This window comes from Talpa occidentalis, unplaced genomic scaffold (genome assembly GCF_014898055.3).
Source record: "Talpa occidentalis isolate TD23 unplaced genomic scaffold, MPIMG_talOcc4v2.1 talOcc4.4, whole genome shotgun sequence".
NCBI lineage: Eukaryota > Metazoa > Chordata > Mammalia > Eulipotyphla > Talpidae > Talpa > Talpa occidentalis.
In genome coordinates, this window is record NW_023604295.1 from 98,205,271 (window position 1) to 98,224,609 (window position 19,339).

The 19,339-nt window shown below is 40.9% G+C and overlaps 1 protein-coding gene across 1 annotated transcript; it reads right to left on the reverse strand.

The window, feature by feature from the left end:
- Nucleotides 1-526: 526 nt before the first annotated feature.
- MRPS22 (mitochondrial ribosomal protein S22) lies at nt 527-16,227 on the reverse strand. Its single transcript, XM_037525892.1, has 8 exons — nt 16,033-16,227; nt 10,301-10,464; nt 9,201-9,365; nt 6,940-7,083; nt 6,545-6,628; nt 5,202-5,347; nt 1,709-1,817; nt 527-654 (listed from the first exon to the last, which is right to left on the reverse strand). Exons 1-8 carry the CDS (start codon nt 16,220-16,222, stop codon nt 559-561), a joined length of 1,098 nt encoding a protein of 365 aa, XP_037381789.1. The 5' UTR covers nt 16,223-16,227; the 3' UTR covers nt 527-558.
- Nucleotides 16,228-19,339: the final 3,112 nt, after the last annotated feature.

A 19,339-nucleotide genomic window follows, 5' to 3' on the forward strand; every position in this document is an offset into this window, starting at 1 on the left:
CTGTGGACAGCTTCACAGAGCTGCGCTCAACCTGCTGCACCACTGGGGAGGCCCTCAATCACATTTTTCTTAGAACTGACTATCCTTACTATAATTTTCTAAACCCTTTTTCTTTTACCTCATTGCTTATTCCCCCCAGTCTGTGTAATTTGGATTCTGGCCCTGATTTTGTCTACAAGCTACCTGTTACTAGATTCACTTCTGAATCTCCAACCCCTCTGACCTCACTACTCTGGGCTCTGTTCACATGACCTTTGGCCTGTCTGTTAATCCAAAAGGCATAATACTTTTATTTTCACACTGCACTTATATGATCAGAGGAATTCCTAACTAGGCACTCAAATCTACCTGTAGCCTAGGAAAGTGAATGAAGTAGTAACAAGTAACCAGTTTTCCTTTGTGTTTTTGTTAAGACATTATTTGGAATTAGAAAATAGAAGTTCAAAGGGAATGCCAAAGCAGTACCTATTAATTGTGACATTTCTAAACATTCAGCTCAGCATTAACAGAGAAAACTATTTCATAATTAGTAAAATGTAATTTATTTAAAAAAAATTTTCAGGAAGATGCAGAGCGGCTAACGAATGCTTCTTGATAAGTTTGCAGTGTTAATTCTATATATGCTCCCTTCTGTGCTTCTGTTTTTGCAAAGACCTGTTTAAATTAAAAAAAAAAAAAAAAAAAGTTTTAAAGCAATGGAATATATACTATTTATAAAGTTTTCAGTTTTGAGACAATAATTTTCTATACTAGAAAAGTTCCAGTTAAGGTCTTCCTAGTTTCATAATTTTTCTGATTATAAAACAATAAGCATGCTATGTCAACTGGAAACTATCCAAAACAGTGCAAGCAACACTAATTTTAAACACCAGACTTATCCTACTATCTGTCTCTTGGACTATTATCAGAAAAAAAAAAAAACCTGACATTGCAACTCCTGCTAAATCAAGGTGAAAACCATTAGGTTCAAGATAAGCATCTGGAGGATAAAATTTAGCAAACTAATTCTTCACTTTAAATAATGTTTCCTCCAGAAGTATTTGGCCCTATCAGGATTATCACAGAAAATCAAAATTAATTCTGTAGTTTCTCTTTCCTTAGGTTTCATCACTGGCAGTTTTACCCTGAGAAGCCTTATAACTGCTGTACAGTATGCATGAACTAATATTGGGATAGAGGCAGAGTCACAAAACCATGTCTATTATGAGCACTAGAAGAGGCGAAAATTATATAGTGATCCTCCCTGAAAAAATGTCAACTCTCAACATTTTTAGAGAAATCTGTTAGTCCACAGTTTAGAGTTACGTAATTCCAAAACAACAATAACAGTGACGCTTGTGCTACAAGCTCCATCCTCTCCCCTCTGGACATCTGGGCAGCGATCACACTGGGACAGGAAGCTGCACTGGGGACGTGTGCTTCCTAGTCCTGCACCCGGCCCTGTGGTGACCTGACCACCTGAGATGCCGGTACTCCAAAAAGCAATGGGCTGCTGCCCACTATGTGAACTTCTTGGGCTTCAGCTGCAGCCCCTCTGCCCCATCCCTTCTGTTTCAGTCATCCAGGCTGAAGAAATACAGGGGGTCTATCCCTGTTTCCAAGACCCCACGTGTTCCATACTCACAGATCTGTTAACATTAAATATGACCACTTCAGAATTCTTCCCAATTCAGTTACCACACAAAAGCCAATGAAAAAAGTCCTTTACCTTAATTAATTGTAATCCCTCTGCAGCCTGCTCCTTGGCCGCCTGGGCTGACTGGCCATCTGGATGGAGGATGTGATACAGCTGCACCAAGCTGGTGGCATCTTCAACTCTGGAGTAGAAAGGGGCTTAGTGTTACCAAGGGCTTTTCTTCATTTCCTTCACAGTCCTATAAAAGTGGGCCAACTTCAAACTAGATTACGTTTCAAACTTTCCTTGCGCTAGGAAAAAAAATTTTAAGGCTTCAGTTATATACTAAAATTTTGGGGGAAATTTGCTAGTCTAGGCTTCATACCAACTCCAAGATAGAACAGGAATCACTACAGGCAGTGCCAATTTATGGATGTGAATATATTCAAAATATGACTATTTTTGGAAAGAAAGCATCACTTCTTAAACAGTATCCTTAATGGTTTGTGATTTCCTGGCTGGCCCATTTCAATAGCAGATAATAAAGTCTTCCAACCCAGAAGCAGGAATGTGTCTTCAGCCCATGTAAGCCAGAGGCTAGTGGCCATGGGGATGACCATGGGGGTTGTAGCCACTTGCCTAGGAGTACATCAGCAGTGACATCTGGCGAGGAGTTTTTATTGAGAATCTGAATCAGGCTAAATGCCTCTACAGGTGGCAGCCTGGGAGTCCAAGAAAAGGCCCTCAGGTCACCTGTCTATTCACAGGAAACCCTTAGTTAAAAATTAACATCCTACTGAAATGATGCACATCAGACAGAAGGAAAGTCTGGTCTACTTCAGCAGTCTTAACTTTAGTGTCACACAACTTTATGATGAAGCCAGAACAAGAATTCAAGTTTGTAGTTAACTTTTCAGAAACATAAACAATTTTCTTTAACATTAAAACTTCCTGGGCCTCTCCTGGTGGTGCAGGTGGTTGAGCGCCGCGCTGTGAAGCTGTCCGCAGTCTCTGCAGCGCCAGTTCGATCCCGGTCAGCCAGCAAGGGTCCCACATGGTGGGGCAGACCTCTCCTGTCTCACCCGCTGCTCCCCTCAGCAGTGTATTTCATCAGTCTGCCTGTTCTGTTCCCCACTCTGTCTCTGGTGAATCCTCTCACCCTCCTCACATCTGGCCTTTACCCCGGTTCTTGTATGAATAAATAGATTTTTAAAAACAAAAAACTTCCCTAGACTTCCCCAAACCAAACAATCACTGTCTTCTCACAGAGTCAAGACCCTACTATTTGACACCTCGCAGCTGAAGGAATATATAAAAATAACCCGAAGTGCTGGTGCTTCTGCTGTGTACACTTTAGCTACTGGCTTTCAGTTGGGGGTAGAGGTGAGGGTATCCTAATCCATTGCTTCTCTAGCCATCACTCTTCAACCTTCCTTATTTTCTTAATAGCTGACTTAGAGGGTAAAGAGTGGGGTGGTGCTGGGAATAGGAAAGAATTTCTCGGCCATTGTGACTTTAGGGAAATTCTCTGATGCTGTGGTTCTACCCCAAGGACCATCCACCATAAAGGCCATATTTGGGGATAACTGAGAAACCAGATCTACTCATGCAGTAAAATTTTCCCAGGGAGAGGGGGCGGATTTAAAATACTCGTTACAAATCTATCGTGATTGTCATAATCTAAGAAATGTGAACAAATGTGACAAATGAAAGTGCATCCCTTTATAGCTTAGGCATGTTATCAGCTTAACTAGGTTTCTATATATTGGTTATGTTTAGGGCTTCATTACTTTCATGTTAAAGTATAATGTTTGCATCTCACAGAACAAGTTAGCTTCATACCTAGTGTGTACCTAAAAATTAAAAGCAAATTAATTTCCTTATTCAAAAAGACTTTAAAAGAATTTCAATTCAAGGGTCTCCCTGGTGACTCAAGGGGTTAAGATGAAACCTATGAAGCTGTCCACAGCCTCTGCAGCACAAGTTCGGTCCCCGGCCAGGGAGCTACCCACATGGTACAGCAGACCTCTCCTGACTCACCCACTGCTCCCCTCAGCAGTGTATTTCAGTCAATCTGCCTGTTCCCTGTTCTGTCTCTGGTGAATTCTCTCACCCCCTACACCTCTAGCCTATACCCCAGTTCTTGTATGCACAAAAATAAATGTTTTTAAAAATTTTCAATTCAAAACAAACAGTGGGACTTGAATCTGAAACAAACATACAAAATCCCAATTCTGGCCTGGGCTCTGCTCACTGAGTACTTGCACCCTCTACCTTCTAAACTGGGTTTTGCAGCAAGCTGTCCTGTTCAGAATTCCTACAGAACCTGTTTTACTTCTGCAGAGCAGGAAAAGTTAGTTAAGTACTCAAATTTCTCTCCCAAAAGGCACATAAACTGCTTCAGATACAAACCTTACATATGATAATTATTACAATAATATCACATATTTGTACATCTTGATAAAGTAATTCTCAAAGTCATATGTTTCTGTTCTGATTTTCACCCCAAAAAATGTTTTTATAATAGTTTCAGAATGATTACCTTTGAGAAACTCAATGGAAAATACCTTCACAGGTGATAAAACTGTTAATTCACCTAAAAGTAAGTCATCCTTGAGCATCCTTATAGCCACCAGCAAGCCCCTGCTTATGTGAGATAAGGTATATCTCTACCTACTGAACTGGATTATACTACCTATGCTGGTGAAGTCAGAGACCTGGAAATCAGCTACCACTGGGAGTGCTATTTCTGATGTCCTGTTTCCAAATTTGTGCCATATTTCTTAGATAATGCCTATGGAAGCTTCTCGTTGCAAATGTTTTATCTTTGTGTAAATGGCTCAGACTACATGGAGGGTACTCTGAGTCAAAACTCCTTGCAGTCTGAAGGTGGCAACAATCACTGAACTCTCTTCTTGTAATTCAGACTTTCAGTAAAGCAAGGGCTTTTCATGGAAAAAGGTTCTGTCCTTGTCATTTGGTCTTTCAAACCCAAGCCATAGAAAGATGCTCAAATTTATCCCAAGTTATAAAGTACAATTATTATTTCAACTTACAAGCCTGGAAGCACAGCAATTTGCATGGTAAAATATAAAAGACATTCTTTGAAAAAAATCGTAACTTTTTCCATTGACTTAAAAATCTTACAAAAGCAAGGGATCTCAAAGGAAAGACTATTTTCATAAACTAAATGACTTTTACTGAAAAACTTTAGAAGCAGTCTTACCAGACAACAGATACCCACCAGACCTTAAGTCTATTTTACATTTTCTATTTGATCCCCTTTGAGTATCTTGGTTCACTGATAGCCAGGATCATCAGTGACATCAGGGGAAATTGGATATCCAGGATATACAGTAGAGATCCAAAGTCACTTTTAATCTTTTCAAAAGAATACAGCCCTCTTTACAGAACACAACAACAACTGAGAAAACTGGGCTATGTTGGAAGAACAAACCCATAAACAAATGGAGGTAAGAGCTATTCATCACTGGACAATACACTTATCATTGGGAAAATACCAGTTACATACAGATTTACTGTGACATTAATAATTACTCTTTTACTTAACCAAGATCATACTTACAAATCTCTCTGAATCTGGTCAATAAGTAAACCATCAATCTTCTTCTTATTTACAAAATACCAAGCCATTCCACCAAAGTGTCTTGTTGAACGTAAAAGGTCGTACTTTCCATGTTTATCTATATCTTCGTAGGTTTGATGATGAATCTATCCACATAAAATACAATTTTTCAGAAACCAGAAAATAAGTGAGCAACATTACTGAACACATTTACTAGCATGAGTGCTGCCCAGAACCAGGTCTATTTATACTGTCTCCACTATCATCAATCGATAAAATTTACACCAACCCTTGTAGAAGTGTGAGTAGAACCAATCTGCCAAATATAGCCGTATCAATTACTTTTCAGTAGTCAAGCGCTATTTATGAAGTGTAGGTTACATGTATATAGACCTCTGGAAGTAATGGACTACCATTTTTTTATCTCGGGGAAAAAAAAATATCAAGAACATTCTTTCACTCCTCTCTTCCTGGCCTCTAGCCCATCAACTACCCCAGTGTAGACTGATATTCTTAAATGAAGACTTTAATCAGGGTATATTCTTGTGTTCAAAAGGCTCTTAAAAGTTCTGCTGAGTTAAGTCTATATTCCTCAGCCCAGTGATTGGGCCCCTCTACCTTACTAACTCAACCTTAAGCCACTTCCCCATATATGCAAGCAAACCCTACGAATGGCCATTTCTCAAGCGTACTTTGTTGTTTGTTCCCTGTTGTTGGTATTGCTCCCTCTGAAACACCCTTCTGCCCCAATGTTTCCTGTCCTCCTAGAACCCTCTTCAAGACTCCTCTGAAGCCTTTCCTGACAGTATTCTGTAACCTCCTTTTTAGTACCTAACATCTTAGACCTAAAATAATTGGTTATATACTTACCTAGCACCCTTCTCCACAATCATTTCTGGACTATAAGCTTTGACATAGCACACTCTATTCTAGTTTATGTCATCACCTATACTCCCTACAATAACTTGTACACAAAGGCACTACATTATTGCTTACTAAACTGAACTGTAGGACATACACAACATTTTGGCAAATTTCTGTAAATAACTTGTTTCTGTATGATAAATTAGAGAATAGGCTTTGCTGTGAAGTTTGGATCCTGACTTACTACCTGTGCAACTTTCAGCAAGCTACTTAAATTTTCTAAGTTCTCTCAACCATAATTAACTCAAGGGTTTCTGTAAGGATAAAGTATCTGAGATACATCAGGTACTCAAGAGATGTTTAAGTATATCTCTTCTCTTCTCCTTGTTATCAAAGCTTATAACTCACTGTGCTAGATTAAAAATCTTACTCATAACCATACTTAAGCCCACACTTACAAACTACAAAAATATACTTACTTTGATATAGTCAGCAGAATCTGGCTCAAACTGGGCAACACAGAGATTGAGGACATCAGCATGCCGGTCCTGGCTATACATGTTCTAAAACACCACAGGAGAGTTGGAATTAGATGAAATAAACAGGAAAGCTCAACACTTGTCCTTGATGCCATGACAGGCCTATTCATCCATGAACAGGTCGTGGCTGTGCCCATCATGGTACACACAAAGACCATCAGTTTTGAAATTGTCATACCTGGATTCAAATCTCAGCCAATTACTAGACAGATCACTAATGGAGTTATTAGAAATGTTTATGTTTATATCAAAGTCAAATGTCCAGCAGCAAAAAAATCAACTAGTTCAACAAAGAAGCCACCAACACTGACTCTATGAAACCAAAGTCACCTTACCTTCAGATTTTCTTCCTTGAAAATTATTGGTGTTAAAACTCTGCGACCTTCTTTTGGGAAATAAATTTGTATCATCCGGTCTCGTTCTTCCCAAGAGGCTTTGCGTAGTGTGCCACTTGGTTCTCTGACAACAATAAAACGCTCCTGATATAGAAAACAAAATCTAGGATGAGTTTGTGAAGATTTATTTTGAGTTGCACTGTCCCACTAAGCACCATTATAAGAGTAATTTGCAATCAACATAAAATGCAACTAAAATCATAAAATTCAATCATGTATGATTTTAATAATTTTAAACAACAAAGATTTGGCAAGATTTGATAATTCCTTCACTACAGCTGTGCCTCTTAATCAAAAATCTACAATGAAAGTATTCACAGTGTCAACTACAGTTCAACACAAAAAATGGTTCAACTGAAAAGCCTGATCTGAGAGTTATCTAAATCCATTTTGAAGGAAAGAAGTGCTACATGACCTTTACAAATTCATTTCTCTACCCCAAACTCTCACCCAAACGGATTTCACTACTCTAAGATCTATGGTTAAAGTCCCTGGGATAAAAGTAACAATCTTAAGAATGTGGCGTCTTAATTCTGAACCTCTAGGATTTCTCAAGAAACATAAATATGTCAAAGACTGACTGGTCCACATGCCTCTGACATCTTCTATCAAACCCCAGACCATGGGATTGCATCCTCCTCTGAAATCTAAACACTGTACAATTTAACTAGCTACTTATCAAGATTTTTGACACTTTCCAGATACTGATTTCTTCCATTTAAAGAAGTTGAAAAGCACAGTCTTTGTATCACCTAGAGAGACATAGAGCTCTGAATGAAGCAGATACTTGATATACATCTAATTAATGTTAAAATTAACCAAATAGTGGTGATTCCTAAGTTTTTAGAGGTTAAAAGTCTCTGAGTGTGGTTTGAGGATAACATAATTAAAACTTTAATCAGACACTCCAGATAAGAAAAAAAGTAGCAGATGCTAAAATAACACAATTATTCCTCAAAAGAATATTGGTAATTTTAATTCTAAGTTCCTTTTTCCCTTTTAGGTTATGTAATAGAAAGCACCCACATCAGCCTTCAAAGCCACTGAAAACATGTATTAAAGCACTCCAAAGCAAGAATTCTAATTAATACAAAACTCTGTGACTCGTGTTCATTATATCAAGTATACACAAATGGCCGATGTACAGACATGGGCACTGTACAAATCATGTCTTCTAACCACAATCATATATGATATAGAGATTAATATGGGGCAATCCTCCCAGCCCTAGCATTAGGTTGCATTCTACTGCATTTTTGTGGGTCTAGTTGTGAATTAATCTTTACTTGAAAAGGCTCAAACAGAAAAAAATGTATTTTTAAAGTGCAAGTGTTCTTTTGGAACTGGCAATCAAGGGAAGAGGGGCTAGAGACCAAAAACTACAACAGAACAAGCAATATGTCTGAAAACTATCTAGGGAAACCTTACACTCTTACTGCAAATTCAAGAATGTGAATATCCTTTGGAAAGTCTGGGTTTTTTTGGCCTCATCAAAAATTTACGGAAAAGAAAACTTCCATCCTTTCAAAAGCTTCAACTAAAGAATTAGTGTATGAGCCTCCCTGGTGGTGCAAGGGTTAAGACACAGCCTGTGAAGCTGTACACAGCCTCTGCAGCAGTTGGATCCCTGGCCTGCCAGGGAACAACCCACATGGCACAGCAGACCTCTCCTGTCTCACCCGCGGCTCCCCTCAGCAGTGTATTTTGGTCAATCTGCCTGTTCTATTCCCTGCTCTGTCTCTGGTGAATACTCTCTCTCACACACACAACCCCTCCTCCCCCACATACACACCTCTGGCCTGTACCCCAGCTCTTGCATGCATAATAAATAAATCTTTAAAAAAAAAAAATTAGTGTAACTTAGGCAGAGAATCTCCCTTTTCCCACTGCCTTCATGTTTTCTGCCTTTTTGTAATTTGAAGGTAGGTTTCTGTCTATAAACCCTTGTTTTGTCTCAGCACCTTTCTTTGCAATCAATTTGAATATACTGTGTCCATAATCTGCAAGGAAGTTGTGGGGCTGGTTTGTATTTCTCTTCTTCCTTTTGCTCTATCTTGCAGAAGGTCTCACCCAGTCATAGGAACTCTGGTTTGAAAGCATCGGAGATAGCTGAGTCACATAATGTTGACCCTTATCCTCAAGCCCATATCCACACTACTTCAAATAAAGATCATTTTGCTATTTATTAGACACATACTCACCCGGTGTGGTATGCTATATGATATATCTGTAAACACGTATTTGGTTGTTTCTGTTCCTTCCAAAATCTTATCTTCAGCTAATACATCATTTATGGGTGCTCGCTCTTCCAGAACTGGTGGCATTTTTAATTGTACTTTAGCTGCTTCAACTGCCTGTCTTGTAGCCTGATGAAATAAAATATTTAAGTCACAAGGTTACAAATCAAAATATCATCTGACAAAAGCAGAAATTAATAAAAAATTCTAAGGATTACAAAGAGTTTTGCTGTTGTCATGAATCTCAGGCTGTGGACTCTGCTTCTGTGGTATGCCTGAAAGGATCAACTACAAGCTCAACCATTGTCAAAACACAAAGGAATGCTCTGAGTAGAACCAGGCCACAAAAGCTTGAAATAGAATAAACTATTGCATTTACTGGATGCTTACTATGTGCCAGATATTGTTCAAATACTCTGAATGTACTTGGCTCATTTAATGTCCACAAATACCTAATGAGTAGGTGGTTTCATCTCATTTTATGAAAAAACAGGCACATAATTGTTATGTATGCTACATCCTCAATGTTGATAGGTTCTTGGGAACTGTGACTTCAAGTGAAATGTTTAAGAAAAGCATGTCCTAAAATAACGTTGTTTTGTTCAATGTAGGCTGGGATTTTTTATCTTCTCATCAACTTCATAGTGAAATGATGTTGAACAAAAGATATTATTCAAAGACCTGCTATAAATTACCAGGAAGTTGTAGTACTGGGATTTGAACCCAGGCAATTCAATGCCAGAACCTAGGCTCCTGCTCTTAACCACTGACCACAGGGCTCCATGCCATACTGCTAACATTGGTTACCTCTGAGAGATGAAAGGGGGACTTGCCCCCTTCATATGATATACTATTGGAAATTTGAACTTTTCACAATGACTTCTACTTTGAAGTAGAAAGAGCAAAATGCTTCATATGTTCATATATCAAAGTGTCTTCCACAAAGCACTCACTAGTGACTGTAGTCATAGGAACAGAAGCTATCGATATCTAGAGGGGCCTCTGGAAATATCATTTAGCCCTTTAAAGAAAGGTATTCTACTGATATCTCTGCATTTACATACCTCTTCCAGTTGTGCCTGGGTCATCAGCTTATAGGTTGGCGGCTTCAGTTCTTGTATAGCTGGCTTAAAAACTTTCTGTAGATTCAAGCCTGTCATCTTGATTAGTATGTTTTGGATTTCCTCATCCATAAAGGTAGGTTTCTTGATCTCTAAGCTACCAGATTCTGTTAAAATGAATTTTAGTAAATAAGATGACAAAAATAACAAGCCAATAAGGCCCGTAAATAGAAAAGTAAGTTAACAATAGAAATTATCAGCACAGTGTCCACCTCAATATGCCTAAGTCTAATACTATGAGATTCACTGATTCCTTCATTTAAAGTTTGCTAAGTATTCACTATAATGATGACACAGTTTCTACCCAAAGGGCACTCAAAGTCTGTTGGAGGAAGCAACAGGAGAAAAGTAATTTATGTAATAATATTAATAACAATGGTTGCTACCATTTGCATACCTACATGCCAAATATGACAAACATTTTTAGGAATACTTACAACCCAGAAAATAAGTATAGACATCCTAATTTTATAAATGACACTGGATCCTGCCTAAAGACAGCTAGTTATTAAGTGACGAAGTGAGGATTTAAATTAAAGTTTTCTGGTTGCAGAGCCTACATCAATTCCAATCTACCATGACACTCCTCGGTGTAAGTGCTACATACAAGGGAGGTGTTCAGGGGAGAGGGAGGCTGGGGTAATGACAGAGGAAGGAACTATACATAGAGCAAAGAAGAGCATGGTAGGGTCAAAGAAGGATTCCCAGGGGCCAGAAGAGGCCACAGAAAAAAATGGAAATTCTAGGTTAAGGGGTTGCACAGGAAAGAGAAGCCTGGATCTCTGGACCTAATGCTGAAGAGACACGTGGTGTCATGGAAGAACCTTCGACAGGAGAGAAGCAGATCTCAGCTCGTCTTATGCAGTTTGTGTATCCCTTTGCCTAACCTCTATTTCTACTGCCATCAGGAAAAAAAATCCTTGCTATTCACCTCTTCCTTTGTAAGACAATGATTCTATTAACGAAAGCATCAAAACAATAAAATACTTAGTAATAAATTTAACCAATGAATTGAATGATATCCATATTGAAAATTTTAAGACAATGATGAAAAAATTTGAAGAAAATACAAATAAGTGTCCATAGAGAACTGTTAAAATGCCATCCTAACCAATGGCATTTTTCACAGAAATTTATACCACAAAAGACCCTGAAGAGGGCCTCCCCGGTGGCGCAGCGGTTGAGTGCTGGGTTGCGAAGCTGCCCGCAGCCTCTGCAGCACCAGTTCGATCCCCGGCTGCTCCCCGGCCACAGGCGGAGGGTCCCGCATGGCGCGTGGACCTCTCCTGCCGCCCACTGCTCCCCTCAGCGGTGTACCTCGGTCCTTCTGCCTGCTCTGTGCCCTGCTCTGGCTCGGTGAATTCTCTCGCCCTCCCGCGCTTCTGACTGTGCCCAGTGCTTGTATAAATAAATAAATAAATCTTTAAAAAAAAAAAAAAAAAAAAAAGACCCTGAAGAGCCAAAGCAATCCTGAAAAAGAAAATGGAAGAAATCAGACATTCTGATTCCAAGCTCTATTACAAAGATATACTAATCAAACAGTATGATACTGGCATAAACACAGACACATAAACCAATGCAAACGGAATTGTGAGCCCAGAAATAAACCCATGCATGTAAGGCCAACTAATATTTGACAAAGGAGCTAAGAATACTCAATGAAGAAGACAGTCTCTTCAACAACTGGTGTTGAAAAAAGCTGGACATTCACATGTAATGGAATAAAATAAAACCATAAGTTACACCATCCACAAAATTTAACTAGAAATGCATTGAAAACTCAAAAGACCAGAAGTCATAAAAGTCCTAGAAGAAAACAGAAAAAAATTCCTCGACATGAGTCTTAGCAAAAATCTTTTGTATGGTTGACACCTAAAGCATTAGCACCAAAATAAAAAGTATCTAAAAAGTAGAATTACCTCAAACTTAAAAACTTCTGCACAGCAAATGAAACAAAATTAAAGCACAAAATGAAGTCAACCCACAAAATAGTAAAAAAAAAAAAAAAAAAAAAAAATTGCAATCCACATATATGACAAAGGGCTAATGTTCAAAATAAAGAACTCATACAACTCAATAACAACAGCAACAAAAAGAAACCCCAAATAATCCAAGACAGGTAGTTTCCCACTCTCTAGATGGGGCCTGGCACTGTTTTTCTTCTTAGAAGGAACATCTTAAAGCTTTCAAAGAACACCCCCCGACCTTCAATAATCCAATTTAAAGGACTTTAATGGACATTTTCCCAAGGAAGGTACATGAATGGCCAACAGGTACACAAAAAGATGCTCAACACTACTAATCATTGGAGAATTGCAAACTAAAGCCACAATGAGGTATCACCTCACACTGTTCAAAAGAGAAGAAATAACAAGCACTGGCGATGATGTGGAGAAAAGGGGGAACCTTGTGCACTTTTGGTGGGATTATAAATTAATAAGCCACTATGGAAATAAGAACTAAAAATTGAAAACTGAATTACCATGTAATTTAGCAATTCCATTTCTGGGAATATAGTTGACGGAAACAAAATTATGTTAAAGAGATGTCTGTATCACTGTGTTCATAGCAGCATTATTTACAATAGCCAAGACATGTTAACAACCGAAGCGTTCATCAACAGCTGAAGATGGATAGAGAAGTGTGGAGGGATGTGTGTGTGTGTGTGTGTGTGTGTGTGTGTGCATATGTGTGTGTGAGAGAGATGGACTATTATTTGGCCTTTAAAAGAAGGGAAAGGAGAAGCGGGATCCTGCCATTTGCAACATGGATGGCCCCTGCTGACATTACGTTAAATCAATTAAGTAGACAGAGAAAGACAAATACTCTGTGATCTTACTTATATGTGGAAACTTAAAACATTTTTTTTTTAAAAAAGAAAAACAAAGAGATAAGATCTGTGAGTTCCAGAAGCAGAGAGTGGGAAAAGGAGAAATGGATTAAGGAAAACAGAACTGGAGACCAAAAGGAAAAAATTGACAGTCCTAAGATAAATAAGTACTAGAGATGTAATAACATGATGACCAGTTAACACTCCTCTATGGAATATAGGAAAGTTAAGGGAGTAAAACCTAAACATTTTCATCACAAGAGGAAAACCTTATATTCCTTTTTGTGTATATATGAGAGGATGGTTGTTAACTCTTACTGTGGCAATAACTTCATAATATACATAAGCAAAATCACCATGCTGTACAGCTTACACTTATACACTGCTGAGATATAGATTATATCTCAATAAAACTGATAAAAGTATTTTTAATTGGGCCTCCCTGGTGGTGCAAAGGGTTAAAATGCAACCTATGAAGCTAGCCACAGCCACTGCAGCACGAGTTAGATCCCTGGCCAGGGAGCTACCCACGTGGTGCAGCAGACCTCTCCTGACTTGTCCACTGCTCCCCTCAGCAGTGTATTTCAGTGAATCTGCCTATTCTGTTTCCCACTCTGTCTCTGATGAATCCTCTCACCTCCCATATCCCTGGCCTGTATCCCAGCTCTTGTATGAATAAATAAATCTTTTTAAAAAATTATTTTTAATTTTAATTGAGGTGACATCTTGGAAGTAGGGTTAATGAGGCTTCGTTATGGCTTTGGATCTAGGTTTGAAAGAACCAATGCTGATTTTCAAGTTTCTTTCTGGCTTGAGTAGTTGAGTGGGGAGTAGCCCCCCTTATACCAACACAGAGAAGATTAATTTTAGCAGCACTATGATGGTAATTTCCCCATCAGGAATTACCACCATAGTGTATCCATCACCAACTCACTCATATTCCACCATCATAGTCCACTCACTTCGTTCTTTGTTCTTATTTTTAAAAATGTAATCAAGATCATCCTCATGTTTAAAACTTACCAGTGACTTGCAAAATATTTTATAAAAGGCTAAGGTGGCCTGCTTACATCTCTATGTGCCCAACTATACAATGAGCTCTCCCAGGCTTGAACCCCATCTTATACTCTGGCACCAACGGTCCCTTATGGTACCAGGCACATATTTACTGGACACACAGCACTTCTCCCTCCTCAGACAATGTCATCCACTTCACTCTCCCAGCTTCCCCACCCTGTCTTTACCCTGACCTTTCACAACTTGTATCTAACTGCACACTGGATACCGCCACTGATATCTCAAAGGCACCTCAAATTTGATGTCCAAAGCAGACATTTAGTTGCCTCCCTTTCCATCTCCTCACCTCATCTACTCCGGGCTTTGCTTCTTCCACCTCCCCTCTCTGCTTCCTGATTTAAAAAGTGTGGCTACAATTAATCTTCTCTGTGTTGGTATAAGTGGGGCTACTCCCCACTCAACTACTCAAGCCAGAAAGAAATTTGAAAATCAACATTGGTTCTTTCAAACCTAGATCCAAAGCCATAACCAAGCCTCATTAACCCTATTTCCAAGATGGGTTCACACTACATGTGTTCAATCGCACTTCTGGACTTTTGCTTATGCTGTTTCCTCTGCTTAAAATACTTGTTTTTTCCCTCACAAGGTTAACCAGGTCTCAGCTTTACCTATCTTCCATGAAACTTTTCTTGCCCTTTCAACCTAGTATTGAGTCCTAGGGCAAGTTAGGGTTAATTAGGCAGCTTCAGAGACCGTACAGGCAGGGACTTTGGGAGAGTTAAAGAGGCTTCTGAGATAAGGGCAGAGGGCAATAAATTTTTCTTTAAAGATTTATTTATTTATGTACGCAAAAACTGGGTACAGACCAGAGGTGGGGAGGGGGTAAGATTCACCTGAGACAGAGTGGGGAACAGAACTGGCAGACTGACTGAAATACTCTGGTGAGGGGAGCAGCAACTGGAATGACAGGAGAGGTCTGCTGTGCCATGTGGATAGCTCCCTGGCAGGTGGTCGAACTCGTGCTGCAGTGGCTGCAGAGAGCTTCATAGTGCTGCGACTTACCCTTGCACCACCAAGGAGGCCTCTAGGGCAGCAAATTTTAAGGCTAATTGGGACATTAAATTTTAGGAGACTTTGGACAGGGGTAGGTGAAAGGAGTAACTCTAAGAGCTGGGGAAATGGGCATATCTTCTCAGAGGAGTGTAGCCACTAGGAGAAAGAACTAATCACAAAATAGGATGGTGAGATTTTAGAAAAGAGAAAAAGGGTTTAAATATCCCTGAGACGGGCCCATAATGGTTTCTTTGCCCCTCCCAGATACAGCACACCTGGGAGTCCTTGCTTGCTTTCTTTAAGCTATTCTTTACTTTCTTGAATAAAGTTTGCTTCCCTCTGCTTACTTATTTAAAAAACCTGCGACTCCCCTTTTACGGTGTCCTGGGACAAGAACCTGTGGTGGTTCAAGGGCTAAATTAACAGCGCACACTGGCTTCAGTAGGACGCTACTTTTATTGGCATTTCCCTACCCTATATCACAATGAACTGCTACTTCCCCCACTGAACCATGAGATCCTTCAAGGAAAAATCTTGCGTCAAGTCTTAAGTTCGCTGTATCCCCTAAACCTCGTGCGGCGCTTCGCAAAGAGCAGAGTTCAGGCAGGCACTGTTGGTTCACCAACGGAACAAACAAACAAACGGAGGTGAGGACAGGCCCTGCTGAGACGGAAGAGAGCCCGTTGGGTCTTGGGGCGCGCTGCAGGAGGAGCTGGGGCTAGCGGTGCTCAGTATCCCAGGAGAACGCCGCAATGGACACCTGCAGGTCACTTACCGGCCTCGGAGGCGAGCTGACGGCGTGACATTCCCGCCCCACAGGGCCCGGGCAGCGGATGAAGGAGGGCGCCGTGCTGGAGCCGAGCTCGGGCCCGCAAAGGGAACCTTTCCGTGCCTCGAGAACCTGCCAAAAGTCTCCGCAACGACCCAGTGACTCTGACGGGCGCCATGATTACCTGAGGGCACATGCGCGGGAAGCAGAGGGGAGGAATTCCGGTCTCGCGCAGCTCGCAAGGCATCCTGGGAAATGTAGTCTAAGGCGGAACCAGGAAGCGACAATTTCGGGCAATTTTGTAGAGTGTTTCTTGTGAATTGTTTGCTCACACACATCAGGTTTTCATCTGCTTTTCTATGCCAAAGATAAAACTTATACCATCTTCCCTGTGTGCTCTTTTTTCTGGACTTTCCTTCATTTCCATGGTTCTAAGTAGCAAATTTGCATTTTCTGCTTAAATCTTTACTCCCACGCACGCCCAGGTTTAAAATCTAAGGGTCTCATGGACTTCTTAGGTCAAACTTCTCACAGACAGTCTCTCTCCCCAATATAACCTGGATTTCAAACCCTGATTTCCACCACCACTATTCCTCCATCCACTCATATACCTTATTTTGTCTCCAAAACGTACTCCTTTCCTTCATAGCCTTTTCTCTGTTTGTAATTATTTTGCTCATTTATCTACTTAACTTTTCTCAACCCATGAAGACGATGGCTGTATATTTTTTATCACCTAGGTGGTGCATAACTATGCATAGCAAACATTTGTTGAATAAATGACTAAATGCTTTTGTTGTCTTTCTAGCTATCCGGGATGTGCTGGTCCTATCTTTCCCTGGACTACAGATTGGTGCCTATGCTACGAATTTGTCACCAGTTTTGGTTAAAGATGTGTGTTAGGTAAACACTTTCTTGGATTAGCTCAACAAGGTAGAATCATCTTCTGACCTCACCTGTTTTCCCTGGGCTGCCCAGTCAGAGGTCTACCTATGAACTGTTTGGGTGGGAAAGGAGAAAGGCCTACATTTGGTGCTGCATTAAGGCCTGTGCTTCTCAATATCTCCTCTCATGCCTAGGTGGTAAGTGATAACAGGTGTCAGGCAGTGGCAGTGGGATGCATGCAAGTGAAACAGTGTTATAGCAGTGCTATACAGGTCAAAGGACAGTGCCAACATAGGGGACAGGTCACTGTCTATGGGTTCTTACCCCTGTGCTCAATTGCAAGACCACTCAGGCTTAGGGAACAACAACAATAGGGTTTACTTAACGTAGTCCCAAAACAAAGGCCACTCATGCAAGATGGTGCTGTTCTGCCAATGAGAGCCTAGAGATGCTGGCATATTAGCAAGCAGTGGGCCAGGATTCAACTCACACAGCCAGCTGGAGGTGCTCACAAGTGGAGTGGCTAAGGTAACACTGCAACAGACCACAACAAAAGTCTGTAGGCCAGGCTGGATAGCATCAGATGCTAGACTAGACAACAATAGAAAATAACAGCACCAGGAGGCAGTGCTGGGTGATCAGAAGCAGTGGACAACTCCCAAAAGTGATCTGGACACAGAGTGCCAGTTACCTGTCACCAGTATTGGGTAGCTCTATCCAGTACTGCCAATCATTACCAGTTTATTGGGAGTCGGTGTGAGACACATCAGTGTTAACAGCTCTTTGTGAGATGTTGGTCTACACCAACAATAAACAGCTTTGAGACACCAGACCCAAGCCATTGATGTTCCTTGCATGCCATGTTAGAGGCAGGGCTGGAGGCAGATAGAGTGGCTGAGACTCTGCAACAGTCTACAGAGGCCAACTGCATAATTCTTCTTTCTTCAGTGGTCAGATGCTGGATGCTTGTCTTCTTCAGAGGTTGGCTGCTGATGCTGCTCCTTTCTTCAGAGGCCAGGAAAAGACTGTTCTGAGGCTGGCTCCTGCCCTGCCTTATTATTTCCCTTCAAGTTCCCCAAGCTATAAGCCTGATTGGATCACTTTCAATTCTAAGTGACTGATTGGACCATTTAGTACCAATCAGCTCATTCTTTTCTTTTTCAGCAGGGTTGGGTGTAATAATGCAACAGGGGAACAGGGGGGTGGGAGGGATAGACTTTGCAACAGTGCTGGGACACAAGTCCAGGTGCTGCTGCAGGATGGGCTCTGCTGGGAACCCACCATGTTAGCTCAGTATTCCATGGGGTTCTACTGCTTGCTGCTCCAGGGAGCCACAGTGCTGGCCCAGTGGGACACAATTCTCCCTGCAGACCTGCACCAGGTGCCACAGGGTTTAGGGTTTGCAACTGCAGCCCTAGAGAGGCTGCATTCCCTGGGGTGGTGCTGCAGGAGAGGGGAGCCAGGGCTCCAGAGTTCAGCTGGGGGAGGGGCTGCCTACAGGCAGTGAGCATGATTGGGTGGTGACAGGGAAACCTCCTCAACTTCTCTACTGCTGCTACTGCTGCTGCCAGCTGCCTGGGCCAGTCTGCCCTCCAGCTGTACTTGCTGTGAGCCAGCAACACCAACAAAGCCATCACATACCCCCACTTATGCATTGGGCAAAAGCCAGTTTTGCCCCAAGCTTGTGCCATAGGGATTCCGTTTCACTTTGACCCTATATAGCACTGTGCAAGTAATACTATTTCACAAGTGTCTCCTCTCCCGTGCCCTTTCTCTGAGAGTTGATCACCTACTTCTTTCTCATAGCCACTGCTGAGAGAATAGGTTCCAGTGCCTATATTTTTCCTATTAACATCCCCTCGACAGAATGATTGAACATTGAGTAGACATCTGATGCAGGTCAGAATTGGCTGTTGTATTAGATTCCTGTAGCTGTTATGACAAATTTGATGACTTAAGACTTATTCTGTCAGTTCTGGATGCTGATTGTCTGAAATCAACATCACTGGCCAAAATCAAAGCATGAGCAGAGCTGTCCTCCCTTCAGAGGCTCTAGGGAAGAATTTGTTTCTTATCCCTTCCAGCTCCTAGTGACTGCAAGCATTCCTGGCCTATGGCTGCCTCATTCCAATCTCTTTCTCCATCTGCCTATCACTTTCTCTTCCGTGTCTAATCTCTCACTCTGATAAGGATACACATGATTGCATTTAGGGTCCAACCAGATAAGCTCCCCAACTTAAAATGCACAACTTAAATTACTTCTGCAAAGACTCTATCTCCATATAAGGCAACATTCACAGGTTCCAGGGGTTAGGAGGTAGATATCTTGGGGGAGAGGACACTTTTCAGACTACTCCTGTTGTCCAGGCAACAAATGATTTTCTCTCAATATTTCAAACTGAGAAACATAATTGATGGTAGAAGTTTG